This window comes from Panthera leo, chromosome B2 (genome assembly GCF_018350215.1).
Source record: "Panthera leo isolate Ple1 chromosome B2, P.leo_Ple1_pat1.1, whole genome shotgun sequence".
Lineage (NCBI taxonomy): Eukaryota > Metazoa > Chordata > Mammalia > Carnivora > Felidae > Panthera > Panthera leo.
In genome coordinates this window covers 34189923-34209334 of record NC_056683.1, presented here as the reverse complement: position 1 = coordinate 34209334, position 19412 = coordinate 34189923, and the positions used below count along the sequence as shown (strand labels likewise).

General features: G+C 47.4%; 1 protein-coding gene across 1 annotated transcript; it reads right to left on the bottom strand.

Annotated features, from left to right (window-relative positions):
- Positions 1-1216: 1216 nt before the first annotated feature.
- Positions 1217-18250, bottom strand: LHFPL5 (LHFPL tetraspan subfamily member 5). The gene is made up of 3 exons (XM_042937280.1): positions 17839-18250; positions 10952-11188; positions 1217-1499 (listed from the first exon to the last, which is right to left on the bottom strand). The coding sequence occupies exons 1-3, from the start codon at positions 18248-18250 to the stop codon at positions 1483-1485; spliced, it is 666 nt and encodes a 221-aa protein (XP_042793214.1). The 3' UTR covers positions 1217-1482.
- Positions 18251-19412: the final 1162 nt, after the last annotated feature.

Here is a 19412-nt window from a genome sequence, read left to right as displayed (position 1 = left end):
AAATATGATTGGGATTTTTTTTTTTTTTAAGTAGGCTTCACGTGTAGTACCCAACACGGGACTTGAACTCACAACCCTGAGATCAAGGCCTGAGCCAAGAGCAAGAGTCAGATGCTTACCCAACTGAGCCACTAAGGCACCTCTGAATATGATTGTTCTTAAGTCTCACTCCAATAGTTCCCATTACCAACAACAGGACGATGCTGGGGTGCTCATTCCAAATCCATCTGAACTGTAGAAGAAACCTCACTGGGTAGGTTGTCAGGGCATTGGTTAAAAAGCATGCCCTACAGGGGCGCCTGGCTGGCTCAGTTGGTAGAGCATGGGACTCTTGCCAAAGTCATGAGTTCAAACCCCATGTTGGAAGGCAGAGTTCACTTTAAAAAAAAAAAAAAAAAATGCCCTTACAGCCCAGGAATGAGAAACTTTACCGTTATCAGTGACTGCTCCTTGATCAAGTAACAAGATCCATTACAGATTCGTTCTGTGTTTACCTCCCCTCCTCTACCAGCAGCTACATTTTCTCTTTACTAAGTAAATGCGCAAGACCAGGAAAAACTACCTACCTCTCAGGATTATCCACTGCAGATAATCAGCAAGCCCTGTTTCTAGGTACCGTCTCCAGGCAGGGAATAGCCCAAAGAACCTGTCTTCGTCTTTGCTACAAGGAGGTATTCCCTCAATCAAGCTCCCCTCTGGAGGCTGGCAAAAGATTCACCATTGAGTGCCAAATCCAAAGTCGTTTTGTTTTGTTCTTACAAGAAATGTGATCTATTACTAAAACAAATTACTTGGACACAAATAACAAATTTCTTAAGCTGGGGGCCAGTCCTGATTGGGTCAGAGTGGGCACTATGAGGGAACATAATGGAGTTTACTCTCCTAAGTTTTTAGATCCTATGTTCACCCAGTCTTCATAGGACTTCCTGATAGATTTGGGTTCTGGTGGCCCCTCCATTCCTTACCCACCTCTGATCATCAATAAGAAAACAGTTAAGAAAGGAGAAGCAAAGGACCCCCTAAGCCCCAACCTGAAATGATCTGGCATGACAACCGCCTCTCCCTCAGCTGCCCTTTGAGAGCTGGGTGGCAGTGTCTGCTGTGCCTGCAAACGAATGTATCCTCAGGCTCTCGAGACTCAGACCTGGGAAGCTCTGAGACGTGGACTCAGCCCTCTCATTTTACGAGAGGCCTCCAGGGAGTAACGTGATCGCCGGTATGAAGGGGATACGATGAGAACTGGGGCCCCGTCAGGAGAGTACCGCCCATGTCTCTCTGAATATCTTTAATGTGGGTCACTGTAGTTCTGCTCCTCCTGAAAGTGTTCTGCATACGGTAGGAGGTCTTGTCTCAGGAGAGTGTCAGGTTCAAATCCTATAGTGAAAGGCTTCAGGGTATCAGACCTATAGTGGCCAGGAACAGGGAAGCGTGGACGGAACAAGTTTCTATCGCTGAAGAATTCGATTCCTTAATTTTCCATTGTCAGGGAAATAGATGACCTGTGGTATTAAAAAAAAAAAAAAAATCGCAAGAGTATAAAATTTGACACTTTTAGAAAGCCAAGCAAAACCAAATTCCCCATGTATGCGCCCTATGTCCCCGGAAGCTTACATTTTGATTCAGCCCTACCCAGACAGGCAAATTTCGTTAGTGTATAAAATAATAGTCAATGTGCATCAAGTAAAAACTCAGGTCTCTTAAATAAATAAAGTATCATTTTTAAAAAGCAATCTTGGGCAAGAACAAAGCTAGAAGCATGATACCATGGCTCCCTGATTTCAACCTATATTACAAAACTTAAAACGGTATGGTATTGGCATAAAAGCAGACACACAGATCAGTGGAACAGAGTAGACGGCCCAGAAATGAACCTATGCTATGGCCAATTTATGACAAGTCGTGAATATACAATGGGGAAAGGGCAGTCTTTTCACTAAATGGTACCGGGAAACTGGCCCACTACCTTACACCATACACAAAAGTTAAATCAAAATGGGTTAAAGACTTTAATATCAGACCTGAAACCATAAAGCCGCTAGAAGAAACCACAGGCGGTAAGCTCCTTGACATAGATCGTGGCAACGATTTTTTGAATTTAACACCAAAAGCGGAAAAAAAAAAAAAACAAAACAAAACATGTGGGACTACACAAAAAGCTCTGCACAGCAAAGGAAACCATCAACCAATAAAAAAGCAGCCTGCTGAATGGGAGGAGACATTTGCAAATCATGTATCCAAAATATATTGAGAACTCCTATAAATCAATAGCAAGAAAACAATCTAAAAATGAGCAAAGAAAAAAATGAATAAATATAAATAAATACATAAAAAATGAGCAAAGGATCTGTATAGACATTTTCCAAAAGAAAACATACAGGTGGCCAACAGGCACATAGAAAGATGCTCAACATCATTAACTCTCAGGGAAATGCAAATCAAAACCACAATATCACCTCACACCTTTTAGAAAGGCTACTATCAAAAAGACAAACAAAAAGTGTTGGCAAGGTTATGGAGAAAAGAGAACATCTGTGCACTGTTGATGGGATTATGAGTTGGTGCAGCCACTAGGAAAAACAGTATGGAGGTTCCTCAAAAGATTAGAAATGGAACTGCCGTATGGTCCAGCAATTCCATTTGGGGGTATTTATCCAAAGAAAAACATACTGATTCAAAAAGATGTACGCATTCCCATGTTCATGGCAGCGCCATTTACAGCCTAACTGTCCATCAGTGGACACTTAAAACTTGTGCTATGGAGGGATGCCTGGGGGACTCAGTCGATTGAGGACCCAGCTCTTGACTACAGCTCAGGTCATGATCCCAGGGTTATAGGATTGAGCCCCGCATCAGGCTCCACACTGAGCGTGGAGGCTACTTAAGATCCCCTGTCTCTGTCTCTCTCTCTCTCTCTCTCTCTGCCCCTCTCCCTCGCTTGCATGCTCTCTCACTCTCTCTAAAATAAAATTTAAAAAAACTTTTTTTTAACTGTGCTGTAGAGGCTCCTGGCTCAGTTGGTTAAGCATCATCAGACTCCTGGTCATGATCTCACAGTTTCGTGGGTTCCAGTCCCGTGCTGGGCTCCGCACTGAATGTGTGGTGCTTGCTTGGGATTCTCTCTCTCTGCCCCTCCCTGACTTGTGCTGTCTCTGTCTCTCAAAATAAACAAACTTAAAAAAAATTGTGCTATATATCCATATTGGAATGTTATTCAGCCAAAAAAAAAATGAAATTTTGCCATTTGTGACAACATGAATGGACCTCCAGGGCATTATGCTAAGTGAAATAAATCAGAAAAAGACAAATACTGCCTATAATCTCTGTGGAATCTTGAAAGGTAAAAAACAAAAAACAGGTGCCTGGGTGCCTCAGCTGGTTAAGCATCCAACTCTTAATTTGGGGTCAGGTCGTGATCTCACTGTTCATGAGTTCAAGCCCCACTTCTGGCTCTGCACTGACACTGCAGAGCCTGCTTGGAATTCTCTCTCTCTCTCTATCTCTCTCTCTCAAAAATAAATAAATAAATAAACATTAAAAACAATGACGAGCTCATAGATACGGAGGGATAGGAGAAATGGGTGAAAAGACATAGAGGTGTGGTTACCTTTGATTCAGCAATTCTACTCCAGAATTTATCAACAGAAGCAACACGTTCTTATCTGTGAGAACAGTCCTCGATGGCTAATAACCAAGGTCTTGTTTAGCCATTAAAAAGTACACCAGGGCTATGGAGTTTGTGGCTTTAAAAAACTTATAATAATGAACATTGAAAAAAAAATGAGAAAATGTTTACACTCTAACAGTTTGCTATTCAAAGTGTAGCCATTACGTGAAGCAGGTTAGGAACAGTGTCTATGGCCCCTGAATCAGAATTTCCATTTTAAGAAGATTCCCAGGTAGGTTGTATGCATATTAGAGTTTGAGAATCACCTAATGGGGGGGCGGGGGTGGGGGCGGGCAATGATTATTATTATTTAAAAAAGTATATCTATGTGGGCAAGGACTGGAAGGTACTTTGCAGAAATTAAAATCGTTTAAATGGAGATAACCCCAGGGCACCTGGGTGGCTCAGTCGGTTAAGCAGCCGACTTTGGCTCAGGTCATGATCTTGCACTCCCTGAGTTCGAGCCCCGCGTCGGGCTCTGTGCTGACAGCTCAGAGCCCGGAGCCTGCTCCGGATTCTGTGTCTCCCCCTCTCTCTGTCCCTCCCATGCTCATGCTCTGTCTCTCTCTGTCTCTCAAAAATAAATAAACGTTAAAAAAAAGTTTCTTTTTAATGGAGATAACCCCTTCTACCCACACGAAGGGCCTAGCCTGATGTAGGTCCTCAATAAATGGCAGCTATTTGGAAGGTGATACTATGATGGGCTTTTATATTTTTTTAATGTGTTCCTTAATATTCTTGTTAAATCACATTTTGGAAACCTGAAAGGCAATAAGGAAATTGATATGTTGTGCTTCCTTTTCAACCAGACATTAAAATCAGTTAAAGTCATATTTTTCTTTTTGTGTTGGCTATCAGGAAGCATAAGGAAGGTAGTATTTCTATTAGCCTAGCTTTCTAGAATATTTGTTTTCCTCTCTGTGACTTTTATTTTTTTTTTTTAATTAGGTTTTCTATTTTTCTTACAGATCACTTAAAGTCTTTCTGAAAATAAGGGCCCCATTTACAAGAATGACTTCTAAGCAGTCTGTTCTTGTTTGCCAGGCTCCACAGAAAGATGAGTTTATGAAACCACCTGGCTGTTTGACATTATTTCTTCCTGTTCTTTTTCCACTTCTCAAGTAAGAGGTAAAACAAGGGGGTCTCAGATGCCAGCTAGCTCCTGCGGGAGTCACTGCTCCTCCCCCCAGGCCCTACGCCAGCCCCTACACCCGGCCCCACGGGCCATTCTGCCTGATGAGTCTAAGGAAACGGAGGCCAAGGAGGCCACAGCCCTTCCCCAAGGCAGGCAGACCACCCAACGGTGGGATTACTCACCAGCACGCCAGCTGCTTCAGACTTCCTCTGCAATGAAAAAGAGAGCATTATGTGTATACACCCGGGCCTCGTTTGCAGGATAATTCCCTGCACACAACTCCCTCGCCAAACCAGATCAGATTTCTTCACTCTCGAGAAGGCTCGCATTGTTGTTGTTGTTCCTAACGTGTACCAGCTTGTAACTGCATTTTGCATGTGGTGTCCCTTATCAGACGGTAAGTTCCAATCAGACCGCTTCCCTCACCGCTGTCCCCCCCAGTGTCTGGGGGTGTCAGTGGGCACCTGGAGCCCAGGAGCTGTTAGTGGTCGGGCAGGTGATTACGTAAGAAGTAGAGATACCGGAAGGACAGAACGAGGAGAGAACTAACATTTGTTAATCGCCTGTATAACATGTAGGCTTTGTTAGTGATTTACCCACTACCTAATCCTTCACACAATCTTTTGTTTTTTTGAGATACAATTCACTAACACGAAATCTACTCAACTCAAAGCATACAGGTTGGTGGGTTCCAGGATAATCACTGGGCTGTGCAGCCATCACCGCTGTTAGGACACCCGGGTGGCTCAATTGGCTAAGCGTCCAACTTCGGCTCAGGTCATGATCTCGAAGTTCGTGAGTTCAAGCCCCGCATCAGGCCCTGCGCTGACAGTACAGAGCCTGCTTGGGAGTCTCTCTCTCACTCTCTCTCTCTCTCCTGCCCCTCCCCCACTTGTGCGCTCACACGTGCACCCTCTCTCTAAAAATTTATTTTTAATAAATAAGCTTTGGAAATAAATAAAAATAAATAAAATTTTAAAAATAAATGAAAATAAACTTTAAAAATAAATAAATAAGTGGGATCATACAATACATGGCCTTTTGTGTATGGCTCATTTCACTTGCAACGTCTTCAAGGTTCATCCACTTGGTAGCAATTATCAGTACTTCTTACAGCTGAATAATATTCCACTGTGTAGATTTACACATATTATTTATCCAGGTCATCAGCTGACTCACGTTTGGTTGGTTTCCACTTCCTGGCTTTCGTGCCGCTATGAAGCTTTATATCCAAGTTTTTGTGCAAACGTGTTTGCAGTTTTCTTGCCTACGTATCTAGGAATAAATGTGTGAGTCACAGAGCACCTCTCTCTATGTTTAACCATTTGAGGAACTGCCGTCCTGTTTTCTATAGCAATAGCGCCATTTTACCTTTTCACGAGCCGGGTATGAGAGTTCCTTTCTCCACGTGCTCACCAACACCTGTTACTGTTCATCTTTTTTTTTTTTTTTTTTAATTTTTAATGTTTTATTTATTCTTGACGGAGAGAGAGACAGAGCATGAGCGGGGACGGGGCAGAGAGAGAGGGAGACACAGAATCCGAAGCAGGCTCCAAGCTCTGAGCCATCAGCCCAGAGCCCGACATAGGGCTCGAACTCATGAACCATGAGATCATGACCTGAGCCGAAGTCGGATGCTCAACCGACTGAGCCACCCAGGCGCCCCTGTTCATCTTTTTTATCAGCCATCCTAGTGGGATGTGAAGTAATAGCTCATTGTGGTTTTAATTTGCATTTTCCTCATGACTAGTGATGTCAACTGTCTTGCCAATTTGGATATCTTCTTTGGAGAAATGTCTATTCAAATCCTTTGCCCACTTTAAAAATGGGGTTCTTCGTAGTTTTATTTGTCAAGTTGTAGGAGTCCTTATTATATTCTGGATATTAGAATTATGATTTGCAAATACATTCTCCCATTCCGTGGGTTGTCTTTTCTTCACTTTCTTGTTGGTGTCCCTTGACACACCAAAGCTTTCATTTTTTATGAAATCCAATTTATACGTATTTTTTCCTTTGGTCGCTTGTGTATTAGGTGTCACGTCTAAGAAACCACCACCTAAACCAAGGTCACAAGGATTTATACCTATGTTTTCTTCTAAGAGTTTTATAATGTTACATCTTACATTTAGGTCTTTGATCCATTTTCAGCTAATTTTTAAATATCATGTGAGGTGGGCAGTCCAACTTCATTCTTTTTTTTTTTTTTAATGTTTATTTATTTTTGAGAGAGAGACAGACAGAGTGAGAGCAGGGGAGAGGCAGAGAGAGAGAGAGAGGGAGACATAGAATTTGAAGCAGGCTCCAGGCTCCAAGTTGTCAGCACAGAGCCTAACCTGGGGCTCGAACCCATGAACTGTGAGATCATGACCTGAGCTAAAACCAGACACTCAACCAACTGGGCCACCCAAGATGCCCCCGACTTCATTCTTTTGCGTGTAGATGTCTGGTTGTTCTAGCGCCATTTACTGAAAAGACTATTCTTTCCCTCCATTGAATGGTCTTGGCATCTCTGTTGACAATCAGTTTGCCATTTATGTTTGGGTTCATTTCTGGACTCTTAATTTTATTCCATTGATCTGTATGTCGATCCTCATGCCAGGACCACACCATCCTGATTACTGTAGCTTCGTAGTAAGTTTTGAAATCACGGCATGTGTGCCCTCCACCTTGTGTTCTTCTTCATGATTGTTTTGGCTCTTCTGGGTCCCCTGCGTTTCCATACGAGTTTGAGGATCAGCTTACCAAGTTTTGCAAAAAGCCAGCTGGGATTTTGATAAGGATTGCACTGAATCTGTAGATCAGTTTGGGGAGCATTGCCATTGTAATATGAAGTGTTCTCATCCGTGAATGTGGATGCTCCCATTGATTTAGCCCTTTAATTTCTTTCAACAGCGGTTTTTAATTTTCATGTACAAACCTCACACTTCTTTTGTTAAATTTTTTTCTACATATTTTATTTATTTTTTTTTTAATTTTTTTTTTAACGTTTATTTATTTTTGAGACAGAGAGAGACAGAGCATGAACAGGGGAGGGGCAGAGAGAGGAAGACACAGAATCCGAAACAGGCTCCAGGCTCTGAGCTGTCAGCACAGAGCCTGATGCGGGGCTCGAACTCACGGACCGCGAGATCATGACCTGAGCCGAAGTCGGCCGCTTAACCAGACTGAGCCACCCAGGCGTGCCCCTACATATTTTATTTTTTGATGCTATTATAAGTGACATTGCTTTCTGACAAGTCATTTTCAGATTGTTCACTGCTGTGTGTGCGAATGTGATAGATTTTTGTATATTGTTTATATCCTGCAGCCTCGCTAATGTTGCATGTTACCTTTCATGGTTTTTTAGTGGATTCTTTAGCACGTTCCATATGCAAAATCATGTCATCTGCTAGTAGAGATCGTTGCACTTTGTCCTCTCCAAACTGGATTTCTTTTCCTTCTTTTTCTTGCCTAACTACCCTGGCTATAACCTCCAGTATGCTCTTCAACTGCAGTGCCAACGGCAGACATCCTTGTCTTGTGCCTGAGCACGATCTTTTGAAGTAGGTAATTTTTTCAACCGAGGAGAAACCTGCCACCTCACGCTGTAAAAACGGGGCTCGGATGAGGAAACGCTCAGCGAAGTTGAGTAATGTCTGCAGTCACAGCTGGTTAACAGCGGAGCCCCAGTTTTAAAACCAGGTCTGGGGGCGCCTGGGTGGCGCAGTCGGTTAAGCGTCCGACTTCAGCCAGGTCACGATCTCGCGGTCCGTGAGTTCGAGCCCCGCGTCAGGCTCTGGGCTGATGGCTCGGAGCCTGGAGCCTGTTTCCGATTCTGTGTCTCCCTCTCTCTCTGCCCCTCCCCCGTTCATGCTCTGTCTCTCTCTGTCCCAAAAATAAATAAAAAAAAAAAAAAAAAAAAAAAAAACAGGTCTGACTCCAAAGCCCACACTCATTCTCCTCTGCCTCCTTAACCCTTAACGAGCGGATCAGCAACCATGTACTCATGCAAGCCTTCACTTCTGTCATCATTTCCTTCATGTCACACAATAATAGAGGTGGCAGAGCAGGAGTTAGTGTCCTGCTTTTTCGTGGGAAGCACCTTGAGGAAAGCGACTTGGAGGAACTGGGACTCAAATTCTGCCTTCCAGGGCACCTGGGTGGCTCAGTCGCTTAAGTATCTGACTTCGGCTCTGGTTCTGATCTCGCGGTTTGTGAGTTCGAGCCCCGCGTCGGGCTCTGTGCTGACGGCTCGGAGCCTGGAGCCCGCTTCGGATTCTGTGTCTCCCTCTCTCTCTGCCCCTCCCCCACTCATGCTCTGTCTCTCTGTCTCTCTCAAAACTAAATAAGCATTTAAAAAAAATTTTTTTTTTTAATTCTGCTTTCCTGACCCAATTTTGTGCTTTGACAGCAGCGATAGCTACTTCACTAAGTAGTTAGATGTATTCAGAAAGGTTATGTGGGTGTTTCCTAACAGGTTATAAACAAGAAGGATAAATTGAATCCTGCATGATAGTGAGGGAGCTAAAATATGGAGAGAAAAGAATCTGAAAAGATTGAAACAGGTGCATGGGGCACGAAAGAAAAGGGACAAGGAAAGAGAGGAAAGCCAACTGACATTTTGATCAGTACATAAAGGGTCAAAGAGACAAACCCATCTCTCCACAAGGAAGCGCTGTAAAGGGAACTCCGCGCCACGCGCGCGTAACATTTCTTTCCAGCTAAAAGAATCCCTGGTGAAAAGGAAAGAATGCAAATGAGGACTACAAAAATGTTCTCTGCAGTGTTTCCAGATTTAAGGTTGGCCCCGCCTGGGGGCTAAAAGCTGAACAAAATGCCTCCAGCGGCGGCCCCTGCTGCAGCCTCCCTTGGAAAAACCTCCATCGCTGGAGAAAGTGCTGGTTGTGCAGACAGATCCTGCTGGACCCCCCCACCTCCAACCCGTCCCCCCAGGGCTGCTGTGCAGATTAAACAAAGATGGCCCCCCGGGAACAAACCTTACATCACTCCTGCACATGGCAAAGCCTCAGTACATACTAGTCCCATTTCCCTTCCCCTCACGGGGTTTTCGAGGCACCCAGACCTTAAGTGTTCCCAGAACCTAGGAACTATCGGCCCCCTCCTTCAACAGAAAGACACCTCTCTCTCCTCTCCTCCTTGGTCCAGCTCATTCTAGCAATTTGGTTTTCAGCTTTCATCCTATAACTTAGGCTTAGAGGAGGATGAGATGTCTAATGACTTCCTTATGGAGCAGTGGGCCCTGGGCTGAGCCAGAGTCTGGTCATTTTTGCCACCACCTTTCTGTGTAGCCCTGGGGCGGGGGCGGGGGTGGGGGTGTCTCCCTTCCGGGCTGCAAGTTCCTCATCTGGGAAGCGTCCTTGGTCCCAGGGGGCAACGGAGTTTGCCTCCCCCTTCGAGTTCAGGTCAATGGGGCGAAGACTGTGGGGAGAGTGGGCAATTTTGGATTCACACGCATGTGAGACAGGCCTTGCCCTATGACTAGGAGATAAAATTTATGCCCTGAAAGAGAAACGGGAGCAGAAAGTACCATAAGAGGAAGAAAGGTCAGTTGGGAAGGAGTCAGAAAAGGCTAAAGCGTCCGTCTGGGCTTCGGGTCTCCTACAACTGACTCATGACTCAGGGGTAGGATTTGGGCAGAAGGAAATTGAAACAGGATGGCATACAGAGAACCCCAAGGTTATTCTAACTCAAGGGACCGCCCACCGTATGCATTCCAGGAGCTGTCACATCTGTCCCCTCACCTACCTTTCTCCTCCTGCCCCAACAACACAGCCCCTCTCCTGACTGGCCGCTCCTCTCTCCACCAAGCAGACTCCCGGTGAACTCGGGGACCCAGCCCCAGCACCGCCTTCTCTAGGAGGCCGTACCTCGCCCCCCAGGCTGGATCAGGGTTCTCTCCCCTGGAGACCCTGACAGAAGTCAGGGGCGGGGGAGGCATGAGGACACCCTTCTATCACAGACAGCCTCTGCCCCACAGGTCTCTCTCATTGCCTCATCAGCCGCCAGCTTACAACCTCCCACTGGCTTTTGGCCTCTGGAACGAGGCCTGTGTCCAGTTGGTCTTGGTGTCCGTCCCCAACCCCGGGCCAGGGACCAGTCCTCTGGTAACCGGCTGAGAGGAAGCCCCACCTCCCCGGGGGAGGGCAGGTTACCTTTTCCATCGGCCTTGTAGTCATCGGGGAGGAGCTTGTCCTGCCGGTAGCCCAGCACGAAGGCCAGGAAAGAGAGGATGAGGGCGTCTCCAATGCTGAGGATGGCCAGCATGAAGGCCCAGCGGATGGTGCACTGACCCAGCGTGTACTTGCCCGTCTGCTCCCCACACATGCGTCGCACCTCACTTGAGTCCCAGCCATCCGGGTAGACCAGGCAGCCGATCATGAGGCCTGTGGCTGAGGGGGTGGGAGGGGGTGAAGATGGTGTCAGGCTGGCTGTGCTCAGTCTGCTACCGCCCCCCCCCCCCCCCCCCGCCCACTGTTGCCACCTTGTCACTCCCCCCTCCTCCTTGAGAGGGCGGGCAGCTCCTACCATGGTTCTTGTAGAGCACAGGGGAGAAAATGGAAGATCCAAGAGTTAAAGTGACTTGCCCTTGGTGGGGATAGAGGCAGAAAGTGGAGCTCCTCCGCCCGGGGAAGGTTCTGCCATGGCACCAGGTGATCCTACCACGCCCTCAGCGGTGCCCCTCACTTTGGACTTGACGAGGCACTGGCTACTCTGGCTTCAAACCCCTCCAAAATCTGGTCCCGACCCAGAGAACTCGTCACTCCTAAGACATATATTTATTCGTGCTCCGATATCTCTGAAATAGTAAGAAAGCTTCAGGCCGTGGTTTGATTACAAGTATTTTTTTCTTTTGGAGACACCTGGGTGGCTCAGTTAAGTGTCTGACTTCGGCTCAGGCCATGATCTCCTGGTTAGTGAGTTCGAGCCCTGCATCAGGCTCTGTGCTGACAGGGCAGAGCCCGCTTAGAATTCTCTGTCTCCCTCTCTCTCTGTCCCTCCCCCACTCGCTCTCCCTCTCTCTCTGTCTTTCAAAATAAATAAATAAACTTTTTTAAAAAAAGGAGTATTTTTCCTTTTTACACACATAGAATCATGGTATGTCCCACAACTTGGGAATCTTAGATTTAATGAAAACACAAAGTTTTCCAGCCCCATCTCTGGCTGCTTCCCTCATGAACCTTTCATTCAAGCAAATAGGTCTCTCCCTCCTAACTCAGTGCATAACACTGCAGTTGTCCATACTTCCCTAAATTTGAGAATCCCCTGGAATATTTGTTTAAAATGCTGATTCCCAGGCTAGGGGTGGGCTCAGGAATCCCTGGGGGGGGGGTTAAAATTTTTTTTAATGTTTATTTTTGAGAGACAGAGAGACAGTGTGAGGGGGGGAGGGGCAGAGAGGGAGACACAGAATCCAAAGCAGACTCCAGGCTCCAAGCTGTCAGCCCAGAGCCCGACATGGGGCTCGAACTCACAAGCTGTGAGATCATGACCTGAGCCGAAGTCGGCCGCCCAACTGACTGAGCCACCCAGGTGCCCTGGGAATCCCTGTTTTGAAAATCATTCTTTCAGGTAATTCTCTCACTAGGAAAGGTGGGAAACACTAGAACGGGCTGCCTGGATTTCAAGCCCAGCTCTTTCCTAACTAGCTGTGTGACTCAGAGCAAGCTACTTAAGCTTTTTTTTTGGCCTCAGTTTTCTCGTCTATACAGTGGGAATATGAGTAGGCCCTACCTGTTTGGATTGCAGTGAGGTGCAAATGAGTTAATATTGGAAAAGTGCTTAGCACATACTTAGTGCTTCACGAGTGTTAGCTACAATTATCCCATCCTGTGCTTTCACTGACTTAGTATTTACAGGCAAAAATTTCATTTTCCCTCCTTCTCCTCACTTCCCTGCCCTCCCACCAAGGACCACCCCACCTTAGCTGCACAGATATGTGACACGATCCTGGGATGTGACCAAGGCCAACCCCAAGCACAACCGACATGCAGGCAGGGGGTTCCTTCCATTCTCTGTGCCACCTTCTGAGCCCTCACCCTCCTTCCACGGGCCCAGAGGCTCTTCAGTTCCGAGGCTGTGCCCTACCCAGGAGCACCTCGGGGAAACACCTCACAGGACCCAGTTACCTACCTTGGGCTCCGTTTGTGCTTGCAAGGAAAGTCAACAGATCAAACAAATGCAGAGTAAAGTATAAAGATCAGGATCCCTCCTCCCCGCCTAAATGCATCAACTCGCCTTTGATTTTACATGGGACAAGCTAATTCATATAAGCGTATAGGTCTTTTAGGTCCAAAATACTTTGTGTACCCTTTTCCTCTTGATCCTGACAACAGTTCTGTGAAGTAGGCCATGTCTTAATATCCCATTTTACAGATTAGAAAACTGAGGTCTCAGAGAAACCAAGTGAGTTGCCCAGGGCAGAGTCAAGACCTGAACACATGCTCCTGGCTTTTTTTTTTTTTCCCTCAAAGTTAATTCCCTAAACTCTCAGACTGACATCACTCCAAAGAGCTGAATGTATTTAGTGCTGACATTTCAGACTTCGTGACAAAATGAGAAGTGTTTCAGGAAGATACTTAGCATAGGGGAGGGGGGACTTTCCCAGAGCTCTTCGGTAAAACCTATGGCCTTCCCCAGTTGGTGTAAGACCAGAGTTTTGGTGCCAACCGTGGCCCCCACCTTAACCCGGGCGGAGGAGTGGAATGGGTCAATGTGGAAAGGAGCTGCCCTTCTGGACTTTCCATTCTCCCCATCTCCTCCCCTTGGTCCCCTTCTCCTTCCGTAGCATCTCTGGAAAATAGCCCAGGGCCTCCAACCTGGAAACAGGTTGTTACAATGGGTGCCATGACCCTCTGTGAGCACCTGACCCATCCACCCAGGCACAGTGGGGGGCAACTCCATTTGCAATGTCTCAGGACTCTCAGCAGAGGCCAGCATGGTATCCTCAGGCAAGTTTACTTACCCTTTCTGACTTCCATTCTCTCATCTGTAAAATTAGGATAATACTACCTGACTCATAGCGGAGTTACGAAGATTAAGTGTGATCATGTATAGAAAACGCTCACTGTGGGGACACCTGGGTGGCTCAGCTTGGTGAAGCATCTGACTCTTGATTTCAGCTCAGGTCATGATCTCATGGTTCGTGAGTTCGAGCCCCGAGTCAGGCTCTGTGCTGACAGTGTGGAGCCTGCGTGGGATTCTCTGTCTCCCTCTCTCTCTGCCCCTCCTCTGCTTGCACTGTCTCTCTCTCTCTCTCTCTCTGTCTCTCATAAATAAATAAATAAACATTTAAACCAAGAAGAAAGAAAGAAAAAAAGAAAGAATGAAAGAGAGAAAGAAAGAAAGAAAGAAAGAAAGAAAGAAAGAAAGAAAATGCTTACTGCAGTGTCTGGTACATGGTAACCAGCCAATTAAAGTCAGTTGCTGCTATTATTATTGGCATTGAAGTCAGATGGAAGCAACCTCAGGGGATGTGAATGTCATTAGAGCTGTTCACAAACATTTCAGGTACATAGCGGTGTTAGATTTCCTTGCTCCCCTCTTTTCAAGTTGGGCAAGGCCATAAGACTTCCCTTAGACAACAAAATAGCGGAAATGTGTGGGGTTGCGGGCCACAGCATGTAACTTCTGGGGAGATGCCTTCCAGAGCTCCCTTTCCCTCTGCAATGATGACAGCCAGATGACAGCCGGTGCTCCATCAGCCCGGGTTCCAGAAGAGAAGGGTGAAAGCAGAGCCCCCAGCTGATCCTCAGTGAGCTTGTGCCACCAGCAAAGAATAAATCTTTGTTTTAAGCCACTAAGATTTGGGAGTTTTTTTGTCACACCCCCCCATCCTGACTGTTTTTGTGTTTTTCATATTTGCCGAGCACCTCCTATGTGTCAAGGACCGTACAAGGTGTTTTACATGCAGTATACATCCCATCCTCACAAGAACCTTGTGATGGGAGGTGCTGTTGCTACACCCTACAGATGAGGTTATCAAGACTCAGAGAGACAAGCAACTTGCTCTACCTGTGTTTCTAGGAGCTGGAACCACACACAACTTATACCTGGGATCCAGAAGCTCAATTAACATTGTTAAACTACAGCCCCCCACTGGCCCAGGCACCAATCCTCTTTCCTTTCTCCTGCTCCCTTCCCTGGCCTCAGGTTTCTTGGCAAGGTTAAACTAACTGGTTTAGGCATCTTCAAATGGACCTGTCTCCCAGCTGCTGACTGCAAAGCAGACCCCCTCTTAATCCCTCCCTTTGGCTCATCTTCCATTCCCCTGCACCAAAGAATGGAACATGACACCACTTTTGCTCTTCCCAATGTAAATGTTTCATGGGATGGCATCTGGCCACCTCTGCTATCAATGTCTCCAGCTCCATGACCCGGCAGGGTCTAACTCAAATGGCCTGGTGACGTCTCCCCCACGTAGTCCCTCCCAAGCACTGCCTGTTCAGCACATGGCACCTGTTGCAGGAGGTTGTGGGAGGGGGCAGTGTGGAGAATGAGAGGAATGGTTGTGTTTCCAGCATCCCATAGCTCTGATATGGAGGACCAGCTGGTAAGCATGCCAGGGTCCATTCTATTCCTCTTTGTCCAAGAACTGCTACATCTGCATTTCTCCTCCTTCTCCCCACCGCCCACCAAGATTTACCTCAGCCCTGTCCCAACCTCTCACTCATGATACAGAGAGACCAGAGAGGGAGATGGTGGGTGGATTGCAGACGCAGCTCTGGAGCCAAGTGAGTAGCCTGAGTACAAAATTTGGAATCAAAGGTTCTGTCCACCACTACCTGTGCTAAAAGTCAAGTTACCCATTAGGAGCCTTATCTATAAGGCTCTTATTCCTCTTATCAGTAAGAGGAATGCCCACTTCACTAGGTAGGGATGGGCTCCTCCAGAGGGTAGATGTGAAAGTGCTTTGTAAGTCATTATACTTATGTAAATGTGTGGCTCAATAAAAGTGAGTTTGGAATACATCTTGTTTCTTGGAACCTGCTGCTTTAATTCTCCTTGGTCCTTAGTTGCCAGTTGATCTGTTACAGGTTTGGCCAAGTCTTTTCCTCTTTCTCAGTCCCAGATTCCTCATCTTTGGGCGGGGGTGGGGGGGTACCTATAGCTCTCTAAGGTCCCCTCCAACTCTGACAGAGTCTTGAATCTATGTGTTTTGTTGTCTGGGATTCTTTTTTTTTTTTTTTTTTTTTTACTTTTTTTAACGTTTTTTTTATTTTATTTATTTATTTTTGAGACAGAGAGAGACAGAGCATGAACGGGGGAGGGGCAGAGAGAGAGGGAGACACAGAATCCGAAGCAGGCTCCAGGCTCTGAGCCATCAGCCCAGAGCCCGACGCGGGGCTCGAACTCACGGACCGCGAGATCGTGACCTGAGCCGAAGTCAGACGCCCAACCGGCCGACCCACTCAGGCGCCCCTTGTTGTCTGGGATTCTGATCCCCGCTCCATTCCCCCTGTTATGGATAATACTACTTCTCATTCTAACCAACGATATCAAGATGGTTTGCTCTCTAGTCTGAAGTCCCCACACTGCCCCTGGACATTTCCCTAGAATGGGCAGTCTGTGCGTGGTCCTTGGGATGGGAGGGGACCAAGGGCTGAAGGACAAGGCCTTAGGCCATGTCTTCCTGAGCTTTAGAGGAAAACGGGAGCAGCTGGCCCAAGGACCGAGAGGCCTGCCTGGGCCAGGAGCAGGAAAAAGGGGCAGGAAAGGCCTGCTTTGGGGAACCATAAGTAGCCACCTACCCCGCATAGTTTTTTGTTTGTTTAATTTTTTTTTAGTTTATTTATTTATTTTGAGAGAGACAGAGACAGCAGGGGAGGGACAGAGAAAGAGGAAGAGAGAGAATCCCAAGCAGGCTCCGCACTGTCAGTGCAGAGCCCAGTGTGGGATTTGAACCCACAAACCGTGAGATCACGAGTGGAAACCAAGAGTCGAAGGTTTAACCGACTGAGCCACCCAGGTGCCCCACCCCTCCATAGTTTTAAAAGACCCTAGCCATCTGGGATGCCTGGGTGGCTCAGTCAGTTAAGCCTCAAACTTCGGCTCAGGTCATGATCTTGTAGTTCATGGGTTCAAGCCCTGAATAGGGCTGACTGCTGTCAGCACAGAGCCCACTTTGGAGCCTCTGTTCCCCCCCTTCCTGACTCTTCCCCTGCTCATGCTCTCTCTCAACAATAAATAAACATTAAAAATAATAATAAAAGACCCTAGCCACCACCACCACTCCCCCCATGACAAAATATCACTCCCGTTTGCTGCCTCAAGTACAGAAACCTATAACTAGGGAACAAAGACTTTCACTCCACCATGAAAGAGAGAACTTCAATGCAAGTTTCTATGGGAAAGGTCACAGCATAACACTCCAAATAAACAACTGACTTTAGAATCTCCCTGAGAGCAATTTTGGGTGAGAGGGGAAGAGTGAGGGCAGGGATCTGGGGATCCATAAAGAGAAAGAACAAACGCCCAGAAGTGGGAGATGGAGACATCTAGGATGTGCCTGACATTTTGCCCTGGGCTGGATCCTATTTCCACATGGCTGACAATGGAAGCTTCCTTCTTTTTCCTCCTCAGAGCAACAACAACCTCTGATGTGGTGGCCTGGGAGTCAGGACACCTTCTATCAACTAGCTGTGTGCTCCTGGGCAAGTCACTCCCCTTCTCTGGACCTCAGTTCCTATCAGTAAGATGAGGGGGTTGAACAATTTGATCTCAACGATCCTTTTGGTCTCAACCAGTCTAAAGTTCTCTACTCCTCAGAAGCTTCTACAGAGCATTGAGTAGGGCTGGGCTAAAGGAGAACAGCTGAGGGGAGCCTGGTGGACTCGGTCGGTGGAGCATGTGACTCTTGATCTCGGGGTTGTAGGTTCAAGCCCCATGTAGAGATTGCTTTAAAAAATTAAATCTTCAAGAAAAAAAAAAATAAAGAGGAACAGCTGGGAAGAAGACCAAGAGCCTCCAGAGGGCGGAATGGTGCAGCGTCCCCTGTGGCGGGGGGTGAGCCCCCACTTGCCCTCCCATTAACCCTGCTCACCTGCAGCCAGCTGCATCCATGCACAGATCTTGTAGACAGTGGCCGTGTTGCAGACGAAGAAGAGGCTAAAGCAGATGATGGAGCCAATGATGAGGAACATGGCCAAGGCCACAAAAAACATGGCAGTCTTGAAAGCTCTAGAGGGAATGGAGGAGAAGTCCAGCGGGCCACCCTTGCAGATGAGCTCAGAGGACAGCACGTTGCCCACACAGTAGGAGAAAAGGCCAAAGTAGCCTGCCTGGGGTGTGTTAACGCTGTCACCAATCCAGTAGGGCTGGATAAAGAGGGCCATAACAAGCACCGAAAAACAGATGGTGAGTGTGCCCCACATCACACCCACAGCCCTCGAGTTGCGCACATAGTTGGTGTGGTAGATCTTGGCTGCCTCCTGGGCGGGCAGCAACTTCACCATGGTGAGGCAGTAGGCCCTCACCTGGGGTCTTGTGGGCTGTAAGCTAGTGGCTTCGCAGACAGAAAAGCCTAGAAGTCAGTCACTCCTCGGATGGGTTTGGGAACGAGGCTGAGGTCAGGACACAAGGTGAGGGTCCCTCCAAGGTAGAAGAGAGAGGATTTATAAGACCAGGACGACAACCTTGGTTTCTTCCGAGGAAGATTGTCCAGATGCCTTTGTCCACTCTAGCCAGGCCGTCTCCAGTCTCCTGCCTCCTCTCAAGCCTGCCAGGGTCTCGGGCCTGCTGGCGCCGCCCTGCCCCTCCCCCCTTTCCAGCTCAGAGCTTCATAGAGCTCCGCCTCTTCGCCGCGGCCCGGCCCCTCCTTCCTCCCTCCTCGGAGAGCGCTGCTTCAGCACCGCGGCCAGCGCCTCGGGACTCCGGTCGGAGGAGGGTGGGAAACAGATGACGGCCCGGGGAGGCGTGGGGAGCTCCTGGCCCGCCCACCGCTCAGTTTCTCAGGGAACTGAGACCCCTCTTCACCCTCCTGAGTTGGGGGGGTGGGGGGGGGGGGTGACAAAAATTGAGAGGGTGGGGCTGCAGCTGTCACATTCCTCCCGCTCAACTCCTGCCGCAGAACCAAAACCTCTCCTTGAACACTGTTCCCCCATCCCATCCAACCCCGCCCTGGCTCCCTAGTCGCCCTCTCAGAAATCCCAATACAGGGGAGTCCAGCAAAACCTTTTCTGATTGTGTCTTCCGGTCACTGGTTTCTAGTCCATATGGTTTCTCTTCAATCAACAATTTCTAAGAACCTACTATGTGCTAAGCCCCATGTTGGAGGGTATCTTCCCTAGGCAAAACCACAGAGATAAAAGAGGGTCCCTGCCCTCAAAGACAGTGAGGCATTTACATATATGTATATCCGTAGATATATTTGCAATGCAGACTGATAGTGCTATATTAAAAAACTACAAAGCACAGCAAAGGACAATACTTGTGAGGCCTCCCAGACTTTAACATATGTTTTTTTTTTTTAATGTTTATTTATTTTTGAGAGAGAAAGAAAGTGACAGAGCGTGAGCGGGGGAGAAGCAGAGAGAGAGGAAGACACAGAATTCCAAGCAGGCTCCGGGCTCTGAGCTGTCAGCACAAAGCCCGACCTGGGGCTGGAACTCACAGACC

Excerpts from the sequence above, each read along its gene's own strand:
- LHFPL5 (XM_042937280.1), bottom strand. The coding sequence starts at position 18,250 with ATGGTGAAGTTGCTGCCCGCCCAGGAGGCAGCCAAGATCTACCACACC. Across the intron at positions 11,189-17,838 it reads ATGGATGCAGCTGGCTGCAG|CCACAGGCCTCATGATCGGC; the intron begins GTGAGCAGGGTT and ends CCACCCCCTCAG.